The sequence below is a fragment of the Syzygium oleosum genome, unplaced genomic scaffold, assembly GCF_021117445.2.
Source record: "Syzygium oleosum isolate NSW1041296 unplaced genomic scaffold, Sole_v2.1 Sole_v2.07, whole genome shotgun sequence".
Classification (NCBI taxonomy): Eukaryota; Viridiplantae; Streptophyta; class Magnoliopsida; order Myrtales; family Myrtaceae; genus Syzygium; species Syzygium oleosum.
The window spans coordinates 13,032,247-13,050,578 of record NW_026607491.1 but is presented as its reverse complement, the minus strand read 5'-3'; the positions used below and the strand labels follow the sequence as shown (position 1 = coordinate 13,050,578).

Genomic DNA, 18,332 nt, shown 5'->3' with positions numbered 1-18,332 from the left:
CTGAACTTTATTCTAATATTCAATGTGGTCCCTAAACTTTTAATTTGTTCAATGTGGTCCGTGAACTTTTGGTACATGTTCGATTTAGTCCCTGAACTATATGAAAATATTCAAATTTGAATATTTTCATATAGTTCAGGGACTAAATCGAACATGTACCAAAAGTTCAAGGACCACATTTTAGGCTAAAGTTCAGGGACTACATTGAACAAATTAAAAGTTCAAGGATTAAGTTGCACATGTGCTAAAGTTCAGGGACTATTTGTGTCATTATCCTAAAGGAAAACACCAAAAGAAATTAGGAGGACTGAGTTGAGGGAGAAATCTCATCATTTGCAAGGAAGGTGTATCCAGCTCCTAGTAATTTGAATTTTGATCAACACCATGCTCATATGTTTTCTCCCGAGAAGGAGATCAAACAAAATGGGGCATCGAAAGACTCTTCCTTTGCACTCTGACTGCTAAACTTTACACATCGTGATCTGGCATTGGCTATAAAGGACCATTAGGTCAAAAACCTCAAATCAACAAAGGAGTATTCATCAACAATATGTGCAATTTTTGTCACAAGAATCTAACCTATTCTCTTTGGAAAGAAATGTAGAGGCGGTTTGACTAGGAGGGTAGCATGTCTGTACACCTCGATGTGTGCCTCCTCAGAAGAAAGGAATTCGAAGGAGAGATGGAGTGCCGTCTCGAGACATTCTTCATGATGGTTTCCCCTCAAAGACCCAATGTCACGCCCCGCACCCTACGAGCTCCCAACATCCCTCTTGGTCGTTAAGTATGCGACTTCTCAGGACTCGTCGTCAACTCGATACAAACAAACTAAAGAGTAACACACACGAAAGCAACTCGAACTCTTCATTCAACATTCAAACAAACGAGATAATAAAGAGACAATTGAAACATAACAACAAACTGCTTTATAAATATAGCTTTACTTACAACGGCACAAAATACAAGCCTTACTAGAGGCCTCTACTGCGAACCACACTCACTCAAAAAGGATCGGGTGGTCGATTAACTTAACTTCTTTACTCCAAAGAGGGCATCCAAAAGACGGGATCACTAAACCCATTAATCATCCTCGTGGTATCCCGACGGCGTCCTCGAATTAGACATGTCACTATCCTGCTCAGGATCCGACTCCAAAGGCTCCGGTTTGGGGTCAGCTCCATGGTCTCCGACTCGAGGTCTGAGTCTTCCGAGCCGATATCTGGGCTGGTAATAACTCCGTCAGGGGGACCGATATCCATAAGGTCCCACTCTCCTAATTCACTATCAGAGGGAACATCAAATCCACGGAGTGGACCAAAGGACTGATCCCCATCTCTAAAGAACCACGCCAAAAAGGTATGAAGCTTCCAATACGCCTCGCCCTCATCTACCCAAACTGTACTAGTATGCCTAATATACACCCTATCTTCACCTATCGGATACTCCGTCAACATATGCTCCATATCCATAGGTACCCCAAAACGTTGCGGAGCGCCATTCATGTTCATGGTCGAGGGTCTGAAAGGTTTAAATTACAACAATGAAAATAAATCTCAATAAGTAAACTCCCTAAGCCTCGCTTAAGGTAACACGTACCTCCGGATCACCCTAATCATGCAATCCTAACTATTATGGTAACTAAGTAGCAATAACCTTTCCTTGGCACAACCAACTTGCAATTCATAATAAATGTTCTAACGAACACCCAACGATATCACCATACCACACGTACTCACCAAATACAAACGAATCATGGCATTGCATAAACATGCATATCGACAGTTAATAATCCTGACATGCTCAAATATCACCCTTGAACACAAAGCATTCATCAGTGCAAATAACACTCATAGTTGTCCAGATTATTAACGATCCCTCGGGCCACACCGAACCCCCGCTGGTCTTCTGGTATAATCGGGCATCGTCCCGCTACGTCGAGCACGGCAACGTTTGGGATCGAACACCCCTCGACAAGCCGGGTACTAAACAGCATTCTAATAAGGAGCATCAATCTAGCCTCCATTGCGATCGACAACTCTAGAACCCCCGCCTAGACGGCATCCGAACTCCCGCCAGGCATCATCTAGAACCCTCACCTAGATGGCATCCGAACTCTCGCCTAGACAGAACTTATCATGGCCATGCACGCAAACAATCACTCATTGCCAATTTTCATCTTTCTTAATTAGCTAATGCAGAGTGTTTATGACATGCATTTTCCTACGAATGAACATGTCATGAATTGCACTCATATCCATATCAAACATTATTATCTAGTCACAATTCACCATGATTCACCAAGATTAGCCATGATTAACCACACGATCCATTATCAAGCCACAAGATTAATGTTTAAACTCTAAGACCAACTTGATCAGCCATGATCAATCAACTTTAGCCACATGATTGTCATCACAACCATACGATCAAACATTAATCACATAATCAGCAATGATTAAACTAATTAGCCACATGATTGTCATCACAACCATACGATCAAACATTAATCACATAATCAGCAATGATTAAACTAATTAGCCACATGATTGTCATCACAACCATATGATCAAACATTAATCACATAATTAGCCATGATTAAACTAATTAGTCACATGATCATCAATCACAACCACATGATCAACATTGGTCACATATTCAGCCACATGATTAGCATTTGAACCACATGATCAAACAATTGGGACATGATCAACCATTGATTGAACTAATCGGCCACAGGATTAATGATCACACAAAATCAGCCATGATCAACCATTTCTAGCCATATGATTAACATCAAACAATCAAGATCAATTACAACCACATGATTAATCATCCAAGCCTCACGATCAGCCCCCTAAACCGCATGATTAGCTATGAATCTCACATCACAAATCAGCCATTAATCCACTCTTGATCAGCCCACAAATCAGTCCATAACTAGCCACTAATCGGCCCCTAAACTAATCTATTAGTCACCTATCAACCTAATCAAGGTTTAGGAAGTTACTTACCACTAATCCTAAGCCAAAGACCCAACTAAACCAGCAGCAACAGCCGGTGGTAGGTGCAGCAACTCCGGCGAACGGCGAGCGGCGAAATGGCGAAACAGCGAACGGTGGCTGACACGGCGTGAAAGGCGGCTAGGGGCAGTGCTTTACGGTGAGATGAGGGCTAGATGGTGGCGTGATAGTGGCTGGTCGGTGAGGGTGGCGGTGAGGTGGTTGCCGGCCGAACAAGAGAGAGAGAAAAGTGCTGGCGGATGACGGTGGTGGTGGTGACTCACGGCGGCTCAGGTGGTGGTGATCGGTCGGTGATGGTGGTGGACGGTGGTGGCTGGTTGGTGTGGTGGGGGCATGAGTGAAAGTGAGAGTGAAAGTGAGTTGAACACAAAATGGAAGAGAGAGAGAATGGTGCTGAAGTATCTCATCAAAAAGAAGGGTTGAGATCCCTCCTTGATCCCCAAGTTAAGATCTAATGGCTAGGGTTGATTCTTGAAAAGATTTCTAGAAAGGGCAATTAAGAAAATTAACAAAAGCAAAGATGGGCAGATCTGTCCAAGGAATTTCGGCCACACAAGGTGGGTACAAAGACCAATATGCCCTTCCATTCAACCAAGAAGTCCTAAAACACTAAGGGGTAGAAGGGTCTTTTCCAATTTCCGGGCCGAATTTCACTTTTCCAAGAATTTTCGAGCAAACCAATAACTAAACGAGCTTAATAAGGCAACGTTCAATATAATAGTTTTGATATCCTTGCAAGTTCGATACCCAAGTTCGGATTCCAATTCATGGCCAAAATCGATCAATTGCGACTTTAGTATATCTCAAACTAATTGGCGGCTTTCAGGAGTGATGCGTATTCAACCCGTGGTTGATTCGATATCAAGCCACGTTTTAGTTTACTTAATCCATGGTGACCTCGGTTGTCATGTAATTACGAGGATAAATCACTAGGTCCGAAGGACACGATCGTTAGAAATTGATTTAGGAACGTTCGTAATCCATATAATGGCCAAACAGAATCACCCGTGATCTAATTGTATAACATTGGCAAATCATTCCATAACCATCCTTGGATCGGTCTATAATGGCCCAAAATATCCCCTCATCAATCCTTATGATCGAAGTGTCAATCCAGGTCGAGTTCTTAGGTCGTACGTATTTAATTTCTAACTAGCCATTCCTTAATGGTTAGTCTTTTTATGAGTAATCAATTCAGAGTGTGATTTAACTAAAAGTGCATTGATGAGATAATCATTTCATAAATCCCGAAAATGGGTCGAAATTCAGAATGTCACACCCAATTTACTGGCAATGGCCGAGGTTGTGCAAATCACTGAAGTACTGAGAATCAAGAACGTGGTTTATGGGGTTCACTCAGCATACCGGAAAGAATTCCCTCCACTGAAATGAATGGAGAAGATGAAGATGTTTGAACAGAAAAGATAAAACAGATGAAGAGGTTCAAAGAGTTGAGCTCTATCATGCCATGACAAATTCCTTATTTATTCATTTAGAGGCCTATGTGATCAAGATGAATATGAAGGAGACGACTTCAAGATGACAATCGTATCCACAAAGTGTGATTAAGCCAATTTTGGTAAGCCTGTACTATTCAAGAATTATTAGTTCATCAAATATTCAATGTCGTGAGCCTGAATGTTGCCACCAAACCTTCCTGGAGAAGTAGGGACTAATAGCCGCATAATTGGTCATGCAACCCCAAGCAAAAGTATCAGCAAAAGATTGAAATAATCATCAAAGCTCTCGAGGTGCTGGATCACCACCAAGGCCAACCATAGGCAAGTAGGGGAAGATCTAATAGAACGCCAAAAGTGGCAAAAGGAAAAAAAAATATTGACAAAATTTCATCAACGGAGCATCAAAGAATTAAGGAAAAATTCCAAAAAGGAGCCCGAAGTTGAGTCATTTTCTCAAATAATGGCCTAAAGTGAACTTAAGGGCATGAAGTGCCCTCATTTTCTCAAATAAAGGCCTGAAGTGAATCTTGTCTCAAATAAGGACCTGAAGTGGCCATATCAGTCTCAAATAAAGACCTAACCTCACCGACCAAAGGGTATTTTTGTCTTTTACGTCTCTGAATTTTTTTTCTTTTTTTTTTTTTACTTTTTTCTGTTTTTTTTCTTTTCCTTTTCTTTATTTTTTTCCTCTCCTCCTTCTGCCGGCCATCACCGGGGCCGGCGGAGGTTGCCGGCCTTAGGCGGAGGCCGCCTTCACCTTTTAGGTGAGGGCGGGCCGAGGCTAGCAAGGGTCGCCCTTGCCGGCGTCGGGCAAGGCCAGCCCAAGCGAGGCAACCCTTGCCGGCATCAGGCGAGGGCGAGGCCAGCCTAAGTGAGGCAACCCTCGCCCAAAGTTGGCGAGGGCAACCCTCACCCTCACCTGGGCTGGTGAGGCCAGGCCAAGGTGAGAGTTGCCCTCACTTAAGGCCAACGGAGGTCGTCGGCCAGGCACAGTGAAGGCTAGGAGGGAAGAAGAAAAAAGGAAAAAGTAAAAAGTAAAAGAAAGTAAAAACAAACAAAAAAATATACTTATAATGTTTTTGACTAAAATACCCCTTTTCCGGCAACAGAATAGTCACTGACCGGCCAAAGGTCCTTTTTTTAGACGATTTGGTCACTTCATGCCATTATTTGAGACGATTTGGCCACTTCAGGCTCTTATTTGAGACCATATTCACTTCATGCCCTTATTTGAGAAAATGCCTCCACTTCGAGCCCCTTTTCTGGAATTTTCCTAAGAATTTGATGGAGCACTGTTTAAAACATGGACGAACTAGCATGGGCAAAGTTCAAATCAGCAAAATGTCAGCAAAACTAGACATAGTGACGATTGGTTGAACTTTATAAGGGTAATCATTGAAGCAATTATAGCGGGTAATCGTTCCAAAATTTTAGTTATCCAATCACATGTATGCCAAAATAATCACCGATACAAATGGTCCATGAATTTTGACCCAATGTGCAATGTCATCCATGAGCTTTTAATTTGTTCAATATTATCCATGAACTTTCAATTTGTTCAATATGGTTACTGAACTTTTGGTACATGTTCAACTTGTCCTGGAATTATATGAAAATGCTAAATGTTGCCATTCCATTAATTCAAGTTCAGAGACAACATTGAACTTTTTCATATAGTTTAGAGAATATATTAAACATGTATCGAGCTATAGTTAAGGGATCACACTGAATAAATTAAAAGTTCAGGGATCATATTGCACATTGAATCAAATTTCAGGAATCATTTGTCATTTTTCAAAAATATATGCTAACTGTTTATGCAGGTGTTGACAGGGGCGACACGCAGCTCACTTACTAAGAAAGGAGGAATCAATCGAACCAAGGCACATGGTTGCCTTGGGTACACAGGTAAACTGATAGAGCGTTGCGACAAAAGGGAGCAATCTTTCCTTAAAGTGATTAACTCTACCTTAGATATGAACTATTCTTAATCCTCAGTTACCCTTTATCAAGGGCAAAGGGCGAATCGACACAGCGTCAACGAAGCTAGACATTGTAATAGTTGGTTGCTCGACCTTAAACCAAAAATTATTTGGAGGACATGTGAAGAGCAATAGGGAGATGCGCTCCCGTTTTGGATTAACTTGAATTTGACTAATCATGGCTGATGTTAATGTAAGGGTTTTGCACGTCCCACACACCTTAAGTTAGCAAACACAATGATAGCTATTGTGAAAGCAAGCGATCGAATAATAAAATAGATAGAATAAGAAAATAAATCGGAAACTAGATTTACGTGGTTCGACTGTAGTGACCTACGTCCATAGGGAGAGCAGCAACGAATTTCACTATAGATCAAACGATACAACGGAGATTACAATCACACTCAAGTTATTCAAACTCTCTTAGTGTTTTCCAAGCCCCAATTACACCTAATAACTCACGTAGTGTTTAGCCCCACAATTTCTCACGAAATAATCTCTCAATTTCACGAAGGAATTATACACAAATTCTTACCACAAGAATTTAATCAACTACAAAACACTTGGATATCTTCATGGTGTAAATCACTAGCAGAAGCTCCTTTTTGATAATCTTCACAAATAACATCCATTTCTTATTTATAAGCAAGAATTGAATCCAAATTATGAAACCTCTTTTTAGAAAACCTTCTTCAATTAGGAAACCTTTTCCAACTAAGAAACCATTCAATTAGGAAAACTTATTCAAAATAGGAAACTTACTTGAATTAGAAAACTTTCTTTTTCGGGCTCAAAATCGAGACATAATTTTAACAATCTCCACCTTGGCTCGACGTTTGAGCCAAATCATAATCGCTTCGCCAGAACTTCTCTACTACTCTCCCACAACCCAAATGGGCTCAACTGCCACATACGTCTTTCAAATCAAAGCCTCGCTTGAACTTTGCCATAACCGTGGACCTCATCGAAACACCTACTCCACTTGCACCTTTAACTACTCCACAAGGATTTTCCGATACAACCTACTTACCTGTAGATAAATCAAAACCATTGTGGCATCCATATCTGTCAAGAGATTGAATACACACATTGTCAATATTAGCAGTTATAGCAACTGTTGGCTCAATAGGCTCACCTCGCTACAAGCACCATCTGTGTCGATTATCACGCTAGTACTCGATACCTCAAGAGTTTTTGGTTGCAACTCCACCTCAAGCTGAACACTGTCCAAATCCATATAAACATTGCTAAAATCACTCCTAGCCAGAAGTATTAAAGACTCGTCAAATGTAACTTCTCCACTGACAACATGTGAATTTAATTTCGGGCACCACAACTTATAACACTGCTCACCTTGTGCATAATCTAGGAACATGCACTTTCTTGCCCTTCCATCGAGCTTACCATCACTTGCTCAAACATAACATGGGCAACCAAATATTCTAAGAACAGAATAAACAGCAACGTTACCTGACCACACTTCTTTGAGAGTCCGACATCTAATCGCAGTCGATGGGGATCTATTTATCAGAGAGCTCGATGTACTAAGCGCATCCGTAAGGAATCTCCTAATTATACCAGCACTAGAGAGCATTTTATAGGCCGTCTCTAGTAATGTTTTTCTTATTAACTCTGCAACCTATTGTGGTTAATTGGCACTAGTACGGTGTCACATTATGTCTTCCTTCATGCAGAATTCATGTAACAGCTTCAAGCAAAACTTCATACTACTATCAGTCCATACATGCTTAATCATTTTATCAGTCTCATTTTCGATCAAAGCTTTTACCTGCCTGATTTGACAACATCATCGAACTTGTGCCTAAGCACAAACACCCACGTCTTCCTCGAGAAGTCATCTATAACTATTAGCATAAATCTGGCACTCTACCCCAAAGGAAACCGCAACAACCTGTGAACATCTAAGTGAATTAATTCTGCTATTCCGTGATTTTTTTGACAGCCATACTGAACTGCACTTTTTGCCGTTGATCTAAATCACAGCACCTGCATACATTCAGTTCGTTAGCAACATAACCACATAAAAAATTCCTTTCACTTAGAACTTTCAGGCTTATCCCGCTAATGTTCCCCAAACGCATGTACCACAGTTCAGACTCTTGAATAGATGCATCCGATGTTTCCGTGGCGAATTCTGTCATTATCTCACCTTGAAGTTCATACAGGCCATTATGCTTGATTCCTTTCATTATCACCAAGACACCTAGGATAACCTTCACAACTCTGCTATCTGAAGTATATCGATACCCAGCTAAATTCAGGGCACTCAAGGAAATCATATTTTTCTTCAACCCTAAAACATGCCTCACTTCAGTCAATGTTCACACAATATTATCATGCATTTTGATTCTAACATCACCAACACCTATAACATCTCATTCATAATTGTTCCCCAACTGCACTTTACTACAATCCATGCACGGATAAGTAGTAAACAAGTTCCCATTTGGTGTAGCATGAAAAAAACAACCAGAATCCATAATCCATCCGCCAAACGACGAATCATCAGTGACAGACAAGATATAATCAGCACTATCTGAATTACTGTCTGCTATAACTGCAACATCATCCGTAGAATCAACTCTAATTCCCTTACCCTTATCGTTTTTCATCTTAAAGCAATCCTTTCGAAGATGCCTCATCTTGCCACAATTCCAATAGACAAAATGTTTGCATGGATATTGGCTAGGGTCAACCTAAAACTAAAAGGCTGGAAGGAAAAGCTCATCTCTAGAGTGGGGAACGAAACCTTGATAAAAGCTGTAGTACAAGCAATACCCTAGTACGCGATGTCAATTTTTAAGATTCCCATGTCAGTATGTAGAGCAATCGAACAAAAGATAGCCTCTTTTTGGTGGAAACAGAAGGAATCGAAGGCTAGTGTTCATTGGAAGAGATGGGAGGTACTTAAGCTAAGGAAGATAGAGGGGGTTCTCGGATTTTGAGATCTCATTACTTTCAACAAAGCTATGCTAGGAAAGCAGGCGTGGAGATTAATTCAGTCCCCTTTAGCCTTGTGGAGCCAAATAGTCAAAGGACTATATTTCCCCAGAGTAAGCTTTTCGAATGCCACTAAAGGCTCCCGCCCCTCGTGGGGATGGCAAAGCCTGTTAATGGGGAGAGATAGCATGCAGCCTTTAACTAGATGGGCCGTGGGAAACGGGAAATCAATCGTTATTCGAGAAGACATATGGCTACCTCAGGGAATCATTGGAGGGCTGGCAAACTCAGGGGATCCCCAAAGAGTTGAAGAGCTCTTAGCTAAGGATGAACAGTGATGGGATGCACAAAAAATCAATTCTCTGTTTAGTGAGCAGACAGCGAAGGAAATCTTGGCAATACCACTGACAACTACCCCAAAAGAAGATGAAATGGTATGGACAGGGAATAAAATAGGCAAGTACACAGTGAAAGAAGCCTACAACAGCATGTATAGGCTAGAACGGTTTCAGAACCCCAACCAGGCCTCCTCCTCATATCAGATTCCAAAATCCTTGTGGCAGAACATTTAGAAATTTAACACTATGCCAAAAATTAAATTTTTCATCTGGAGTGTATGCCAGAATAGCTTACAAACCTGCGACAACCTTTGCAAAAGATCAATCACGCTCGACCCTCTCTGCCCGGTATGCCGTCAATTCCCAGAAACCATAGAACACGTATTGTTACTGTGCGAATGGACAAAAGCGGTGTGGTCAGATTATCGATTGCAAATTCAAACATCCAGACATGGTATCTCGAGAATAGACAAATAGGCCGTGGAGATTATGGTTTAGAGAAATTGCTTACCTTCAGCCGAGCTAATTGCCGCGGTGATGTGGAAAATCTGGCTAGCTCGCAACGGCGCTGTCTTCCAGCAGCAAACTCTAGATCCGAGCTCAATTGTCGACGGAGCATGTGCCATAGACAAGAACTTTAAGCGATGGAACAATAGATCAAGCAAGCAAGAAGGGCGAAAAGGAAACTCGCCTGATTCGTAGATTCCCCCAAAAACCGGAGCTTTGAAATTCAACATAGACGGATCACTAGTCGAAGGGGAGAAGGAAGGAGCCATTGTCGGAATATGTCGTGACTCAGATGGGAGAGTGGTCGCTGGCTATGTTGAGAGACTGGTCGCAACGATTGCACTTGAAGTGGAAGCCCTGGCGCTGCGATTTGTGCTGAAGTACTTGGAGGCTAAAGCAAGAAATGATCTACGGTGGAGACACGATCTCTGCTTGGAGATAGCAACAGACAGCTTATCACTTGTGAAAATGATAGTGGGCCAAAATCCAAGCCCATGGGAGCTGAGACCCATTATTGAAGACTGTAAAGAGATGCTTGCCCGGTCTAGTTGGGTGGAATTGGCATATGGCCCAAGGGAATCAAATCAAGTTGCATATTGGCTCGCCAAAACACATCGCAAGAAGGCTCTTCCTCACGACTGGCTTGTAATGCCGCCATCACCTCTATGGGATCTTTTATGTTCAGAAACCCATAACTTTTGTTATCCTTTGAATTATAATGAATGAAGTGAATAGTTTTCCGACCAAACAAAAAATAGACAACACCATCAGTCCTAGACTGATTATGTCTTTCGTGTTTATACTACTCATGCTAACACGTGTACCAGTTTTTCCTCTATTTTCACCTATTAAAGTAGCAGATACATGTTCACTAGATTCTCTTCTACGGATGTTCTCACTCATAATTAAATCTTGAACACCATCAAACATCAAACTTGTTGACCCAAAGGTATTACTAGCAACAGTAGTAGTAGCATTCAAGCTATCAAGCAATGAGAATAATAGACTCAAAGCACGTACCTCATCTTTAAAGTCAATGTTAACTGAACTCAATTGACTAACGATCACATTGAATTCATTAATATGATTAGCAACTAATGCACCTTCACTCATCTTCAAGTTAAATAGACGTCACATCAAATAGACTTTGTTGATCGCAGAGGGCTTCTCGTACATGTCCAACAGGGCTTTCATTAAACCAGTAGCGGTCTTCTCTTTCATGATATTAAACGCAACTTTATGAGCCAACGTCAGCCAAATAACATCCAAAGCTCGTCTATCCAAGAATTCTCAATCGGCTTGCTTCATCGTCTCTGGCTTCTCCCCAGATAGGGACAAATGCAATTTCATTTAATATAGATAATTCTCAATCTGTATCTTCTAGAAACCAAAATCCTTCCCATCAAATCTGTCGATTTTCACTTTTCCTTCTTTTGTTGCCATCGATTCGCTTCAACTCAACCAAGCCTAGTTTTGATATCAATTGTTGCGGAAGCAAGCGATCGAAGAATAAAATAGACAGAATAAGAAAATAAATCGGACACCAAATTTACATGGATCGGTCGTAGTGACTTACGTCCACGAGGAGAGCAGCAACAAATTCCACTATAGATCAAGTAATACAACGGAGATTACAACCACACTCAAGTTATTCAAACACTCTTAGTGTTTCCCAAGTCTCAATTACACCCAATAACTCACGCAACCTCATAATTTCTCACAAAATAATCTCTCAATCTCACGAAAGAATTATAGACAAATTATTAACACAAGAATTTAATCAACTACAAAATACTCAGATATCTTCAAGGTGCAATTCACTAGCAGAAACTCCTCTTTGATAATCTTCAAAAATAACCTCCCCTTCTTATTTAAAGGAAAGAATTGGATCCAAATTAGGAAATCTCTTTTTAGGAAACCTTCTCCAATTAGGAAACCTTTTCCGGCTAGGAAACAATTCAATTAGGAAAACCTATTCAAAATAGGAAACTTATTTGAACGAGGAAATTTTCCCTTTCAAGCTCAAAATCGAGACATAATTTTTACAGTAACCCTGCTCTTTGCTGACTCTGCTGGAATCTTTGAGACGGCGATGCTCCTTTTTAGTCGATATTGGTCGTACTATTAGCACATGTTTGCTTAATCTTGACACAGCAGTAAATGCATGCTTCTCATGGTTGTGATAACTATATGTGATCTTGTATTTTTTGTATTGCCTCTCCTTTGTATTTTATGTATTGCCTCTCCTCACCCGTACATGACAGAATATGATTACGCTTCTCGCCTACGATGTTCATCATATTATATATGTTGCACCTTTTGGGATAAATCATGTTCTTTATCAGTGATGCTCGTAATGAAAGCAGAAGCTGTAACATTTGTGCTCACATAGCCCGTCACTGATTTTGTTCGCATCACATTGTGTTTCGTGAATTTTGAGATCACGATAACGATTGTAGAAAATAGAGACTAACAAAACGTGGATTCCGATCTTAGGAAACTCTCAGTTTCTGAATAGGTGGAGGGACTTGACATTCGTTAGAGAAGAAATCTTCATTGGAGTGAAATCTTTGTTTAAGGACATGTGTCGTGACCTCCCCGCGAGATTTTAGGTGCCAACAACATGTTGAGATATTTATCACTCAAAACCTAGGATGCGTTTTGACCAGCTTTGCCGAATCTGGAGAATAGTTCTCTAGTAATGCGTTCTTGGATAGGAGCCTTTTAAGATAATCCAATCATATCTAGGACGAGAAGATTTCATTTCTCGATACCCAAACACTATAAGTGCCCTTTGCTGTATTAAGTATCAACAACGTTGAAATTTTGTTTTTTCGCCGCTGTAGCCTAACGTGACGAACTTTTCGCAATGAAACCTTGGTGACGATAATTTACGACGTTGTAACTTTTGGTGACAAAACTTTCGGACCTGCCAGTTTTTTGTGGTGCCTTTTTCTTCCTAATTTTTCCATTTTTATGCACACATAAGCTTGTGTTTTTTTTTTCTAGTTATAAGAATAGATTTTGCATTATTGTTTAATTTTTATTTTCGTTAAGTACATTTAGCTCTCATATAAAGTCTACTATATGAGCTCTATGGATGTGGAAGGCTCTATATAAATGAAAAAGAAATTAGCTTTAGAAGTTTCAATCATCTTACATTAAATAATTTAAAATGGTGAAAGTTCGTACGCCACAAGATTTTAGAAAAAGCAAAATGTCAAATGTGAAAGGGCGCATTTGTTTAGACTTTATCAAAAGCACTAAACAATTTTCTACATTCCCACCAAAAATCAAATATGTAGTCAAATCTTCAAGTATTATAAATAAAAAAAAAGATCACGTGAATTAATGTAAAAATATTAGCATTCGTGAAAGTCTCGGACTTTTCTGGTTAAAAAGATTCAAAATGCGAAAAGTAAAGGGTAAAAGTCAATCTAAATATGCTCAAAGTCACTCCACAAAGGCTCTTTTGCGGGTCAAAAAATTTCAAAAAATGATTTGCAATTTACCTTTGCCACATAGACACACCTCCTAACCATCACGGCGGTGTCATAACTTTTGTTAATAGGCAAAAGGAGGCTTAACGTGAAGTATCAAATTAATATACAAGTTGAATTGCTAGAATTATGAAAAACTTGAGACTCCGTTTATTTCGAGAAAAATTAATGAATTAAGAAAATATTTTCCTAATATTATTTGATCAAAAAAATATTACTTGAAATAATTAGTTAAAGAAAAACATTTTCATTATCAACAACAATTTATATTTAAATATGGGTTAAAACCACAAAATACTCCAAACTATACCCACCATGACACAAATACCCCGTACTTTTTTTGTGTCACTAAAAATCCTAAGCTTGCCCATTATGCACAAATACGCCGAACTTTTTTTTGTGTCGTAAAAAACCCCGAACTTATACTAGTGTGACAAATTTACTAAAATAAAAGGTATATATGTCACACATGTATAAGTTTGGATTTTTTAGTGACACAAAAAAAATTGGGAGCATTTGTGTCAAAGTGGAAAAGTTTAAGATTTTTTGTGACAGGAAAGAAGTTTAGGGAACTTGTATCATGGGAACATAATTTGAGGGTTTTTTGTGATATTTGCACTTTAAATATTTTCGTGGATAATGAAAATATTTTTTTTTTCATTCATTTTTATAAGCGATACGAGCAATCATTATCAATGAAATATATTTCAAATCATTTTTTTCGCGAAATAATCATATCGTAATTTTAATGGTTTTTAATTGTGCAAAGTGGAGTGACCAATCAATAAAAAAAATTGTAACTTTATATAAATAAATAAAACCGAAAGCTTCATTAACTAGACAACACCTTTCCCGAAAAGAAAGAAAAGAAGAGAAAAAGAGGAGTAGACAACGTGGACAGAGAGCAATCGAAAGTGCCAACGAGCGTGGTCCACCGTATCATGCTTACGTCATTCAACTCCTTTCGTAAAAAAGGCAGCGGCAGCTCCGACTCCAAGCGCACGTTTCCCCCTGCATCAACGAATACGACGCCGTTTCGTCTCTTCGGGATCTCCTCCTTTGCGTGCTTGCATGACTCTCTCTCTCTCTCTCTCTCTCTCTCGTTCGCCGGTCTATAAACCAGGCCATTACACGAATCCGGAATCACACGACACGCGTAGGTGAGCCGTTTGAATCAGTACGAGCCTTTGACCTTTCCTTCCTCTGTCCTCTCCGTCCCCGAACCAAACCATCCCCCACGCCGGCCTCCACACCATCTTGATCTTCTGCATCAAACCGATCTCTCCCTCTCCGATTCGGACGAAGATTCCCAAGTTGATCCCGCCGCCTTCGATCCAATCCGCCCCCGATTTCGCCCAACGAGCTGCTGATTCAATCCGATTGGGCCCTCCTCGATTGGTTCCGCATCCACATCCGATACTGTTTTTGGGGTTGAAATGGTCGATTCTGATCGATCGGTCTCGGTCTGCAATCCCGTTGACCACTTGAGAGCCATGGCGGGCTCTTTCAATCCCACCGGCGCATGCTCCAAGCCGAATCGGAGCCATCAATCCCACAGGAATCGGAAGGTGCCCAGTTCCGCCAATCGTGCGAGAGCTGCCGCCTGCGATGGATCTCGGACCGCCGCGATGGACGTCGCTATCCTGGTCGCCGTCGTCGTGGCCTGCGGGTTTCTGCTGTTCCCTTACGTCGAGTTCGTGCGCGTCTGGGTGATCAGAGCCGGCGGCGCGATCGCCGGTGCGGTCGCGGAGGAGGTTTCCGAGGCTCCGTTGATTTACGGGTCCATCGGGCTGAGCGTGTCTTGTGCTGCGTTCGCTTGCTGGTTGCTTCTGATGTACTCGAGCAGGAAATGCGGGAACCCGAAGTGTAAGGGCCTAAGGAAAGCGGTTGAATTCGATATTCAGCTGGAGACCGAGGAGTGCGTGAAGAGCGATCCGTCTTCCCTCATGAAAGGCGGCTTAAGGAGGGGCATATTCAAATTGCCACGAGATCACCATCGCGAGCTGGAGGCGGAGCTGAAGAAGATGGCGCCGCCTAACGGAAGGACTGTTCTCATGTTCCGAGCGCGATGTGGGTGCGTCATCGGGAGCTTGGCAGTTCCTGGGCCGAAGAAGCAGCGAAAGATCAGGAAGTAGGACTACTTTTGTTGGGTATTTGATTAAAGAAGAGATATAGATTAATGCAGAGAGACTGGGTTATTAGGCAGAGATGACTTGCTCCTTTGTGGAGTCCCCTGATACAGGGGGCCATACCGATACCATTCCTAAATAAAGCTCATCGCGCAATGGGTATTAGGATAATGTACAAATTGTTCTGATCAGACGATATTACTGCTCGTTATATTGGTTTCCCTTACTACTTTTCAGTATTGATTTAACCCGAGCAAAAGATCAAACTTTGTACCTACTCTTTGCATCCTCCACCAATCCTGCAAATTGTCGCTTGTGTGTGGATCACGAATTATGGTGAAGTTGGAAATTCATACTGCGTTGTGAGGGTTTAACCCGACGTATCCTCGAGTTTGGTTGCATATAGAGCTGGTATGTGATGTAGAAAGTAGCTCTTTTGCATCTACGGAAGGTTCTATGAACTGATAGGATTCGCTCTTGATGAGCTAATGTACCTCGAGATCAACTAAATCGTAAGCTGGTAAACTGTGTATACTCTATCAATGTTCATTTACAGTCTGGTTACGAAGATTCACTTGGACTCAGGAGTTTGCCGTCTTGTGAAGATTGCTAACCTGAAGAGAGAACACTTCTTTAACAGTTTTATCTATTTGTTTAAGCCAGATTTTTATGGCGATGCTGAGTATGAGTTTGGAGAATCTTCATTCTTTTAGCCAGAGTTTACATACTCCTGGAGTTTTCGACTGATTCAGTTCTATTTCTTGAGGTATTTTTAGTGGTGGCTTCATCAGCTGTCAGAATGTTTAGCTCTTGCGAGAATCGTTTTGCTCGAGTAAAAACAACACACTTCTATCTCCAGATCCTATCAGACGTAATAATTGTATCCTCTTGCCACCTGAAAGTCCTAACCTGTAGTGTACTCAGCTTGGAGTTGGATCTCTGCTTTCTACCGGGGCAACTTGGACACATGTACAAGTCGGGACCCTTACACTACTAAAAACTAAGCAGAGCTGCAGTGGACGACTTTGGTCGAGATTTGCTTTGATATATTGATATGGTCACAAATCTTGTCCTTGGCCCCCCACAAATATTTCAAATTCTGTGTCTGTACCATCCAATGTTTTTAACTTCGTAAATCTCTTGAAGGTTGTAGTCTTTCCTTTCTGAAGATTCTATCTGCAGCTTTTCTAGCTCCGTTTTGTTCTTCGTTGTTAAGCATTGTGCAGTAGCCCGTCCGGAGTACCTGATCCCACATTTTGAGTACCGGGTGAGGACACTTGAGGAGCCCATGCCAGGCTCCTGGGAAGAGCTTGAATCTTTGCCGGCCCTTCTTAGCCAGTTTCATGGACAATGTTAATAGAACAAGCTTGCCAGGGTCTCTGTGTACTCTGCAAAAATAGATTGCGGGGACGATCGCCCTAATAAATCATGGACACATGCTTTCAGGTGAAGTGTTTCCTCCATCAGTATTGGGAGAGTTCGTGGAATAGTTAAGATTCTATACTATCATCTGATGAAGTCTTGAGGCAAGATGAACCTAATCCACTGTACCAAAAACACAATCCCAAAATAGAACCTGGAGCTGTAAAATGTAGATTTTTAAAGGGCTGTTTTCTGATGTCATTAGTTTGGAAGGGTTAACGTTGCACTAACTACGAGACCGGAATTTGGAGATGAGCATTGCTATAACTTGGCGTTGTAAAATGTAGATGTTCTTCCATGAAAACTTAGCACCGCGTAGCCATGTCCACCTACACGTTGTCGCATCAAAGACTTCTATGGTTCACCGAGGTATTAAAAGCAAAAATTTCCTTAGACTGCCATGTTCGGTAAATTTGAAAATGGAAGTAAAAAACTATCTATGGATTTAAATACGGGCTTTCAATGTGGCATTTTGAAAATTGGTATCAAAATTGTTCGAAAAATGAAAATGTATGCCTTTTTAAGATGTTCGGCTCTCAATGTTCTCATACCACAACCACCAGTCAATATGGGTTATAGATCAATTTCTTGACTCATATTTGAAGGAAAATTCCCAATAAAGGCTAAAGTGCCCTCATTTTCTCAAATATGGGCATGAATTGACGTTATTTTAAATATAGGCTTGAAGTTTCGAATAAGAGTTTGAAGTGGATTTTATTTCAAATAAGGACAAGGCTATATAGTTTCGAAGAAGGGCCTGACTTTCTGAATGGTCATGGGCATTTTCGTCTTTTAGCTTTTCTGAATTTTTTGCCTTTTTTGCCTTTTTTCTTTATGTGTTTCTTTTTTTGGTTTTTTCTTTCTTCTTCGCCAGTCGCTGGAGAGGGTTGGGCGAGGAACGCCCTCGCTTGACCTGGCGAGGACAACCCTTGTCGACCGTTGGCAAGGCTAAAAAAAAGAAATGAGAAAAAATAAAAGATAAAAGAAATTAAAATTGTCTTTGGATGAAAATG

The 18,332-nt window shown here is 40.9% G+C and overlaps 2 protein-coding genes and 1 long non-coding RNA gene across 6 annotated transcripts; 1 reads left to right on the top strand and 2 right to left on the bottom strand.

Moving 5' to 3' along the window:
- Positions 1–7,202: 7,202 nt before the first annotated feature.
- On the bottom strand, positions 7,203–8,400 carry LOC130138565 (uncharacterized). The gene is made up of 2 exons (XR_008816922.1): positions 7,598–8,400; positions 7,203–7,492 (listed from the first exon to the last, which is right to left on the bottom strand). It is a non-coding gene; the product is annotated as an uncharacterized LOC130138565 (long non-coding RNA).
- Positions 8,401–8,418: 18 nt separating this feature from the next.
- Positions 8,419–10,921, bottom strand: LOC130138564 (uncharacterized). 4 transcript variants are annotated; one of them, XR_008816921.1, is made up of 3 exons: positions 10,071–10,807; positions 8,633–8,713; positions 8,419–8,469 (listed from the first exon to the last, which is right to left on the bottom strand). XR_008816921.1 is itself a non-coding variant. In XM_056312901.1 (3 exons), exons 1-3 carry the CDS (start codon positions 10,535–10,537, stop codon positions 8,456–8,458), a joined length of 360 nt encoding a protein of 119 aa, XP_056168876.1. In that variant the 5' UTR covers positions 10,538–10,774; the 3' UTR covers positions 8,419–8,455. The 4 variants fall into 4 exon arrangements, 1 of the variants encoding a protein (XP_056168876.1); XM_056312901.1 differs by having other exon boundaries at positions 10,273–10,774; XR_008816920.1 differs by lacking the exon at positions 8,419–8,469 and having other exon boundaries at positions 8,476–8,713; positions 10,071–10,921.
- A 3,933-nt stretch (positions 10,922–14,854) lies between these two features.
- On the top strand, positions 14,855–16,119 carry LOC115669910 (uncharacterized). Its single transcript, XM_030591119.2, has one exon. It carries the CDS (start codon positions 15,205–15,207, stop codon positions 15,901–15,903), a length of 699 nt encoding a protein of 232 aa, XP_030446979.1. The 5' UTR covers positions 14,855–15,204; the 3' UTR covers positions 15,904–16,119.
- The last annotated feature ends 2,213 nt before the right edge of the window (positions 16,120–18,332 follow it).

Bases quoted from the DNA above. Each gene is read 5' to 3' on its own strand.
- LOC115669910 (XM_030591119.2), top strand. From the start codon at position 15,205: ATGGTCGATTCTGATCGATCGGTCTCGGTCTGCAATCCCGTTGACCAC.
- LOC130138564 (XM_056312901.1), bottom strand. From the start codon at position 10,537: ATGGCTCCTTCCTTCTCCCCTTCGACTAGTGATCCGTCTATGTTGAAT. The intron at 8,714-10,272 runs GTAAGCAATTTC...GATATACTTCAG, and splicing joins GGCAATTAGCTCGGCTGAAG to ATAGCAGAGTTGTGAAGGTT.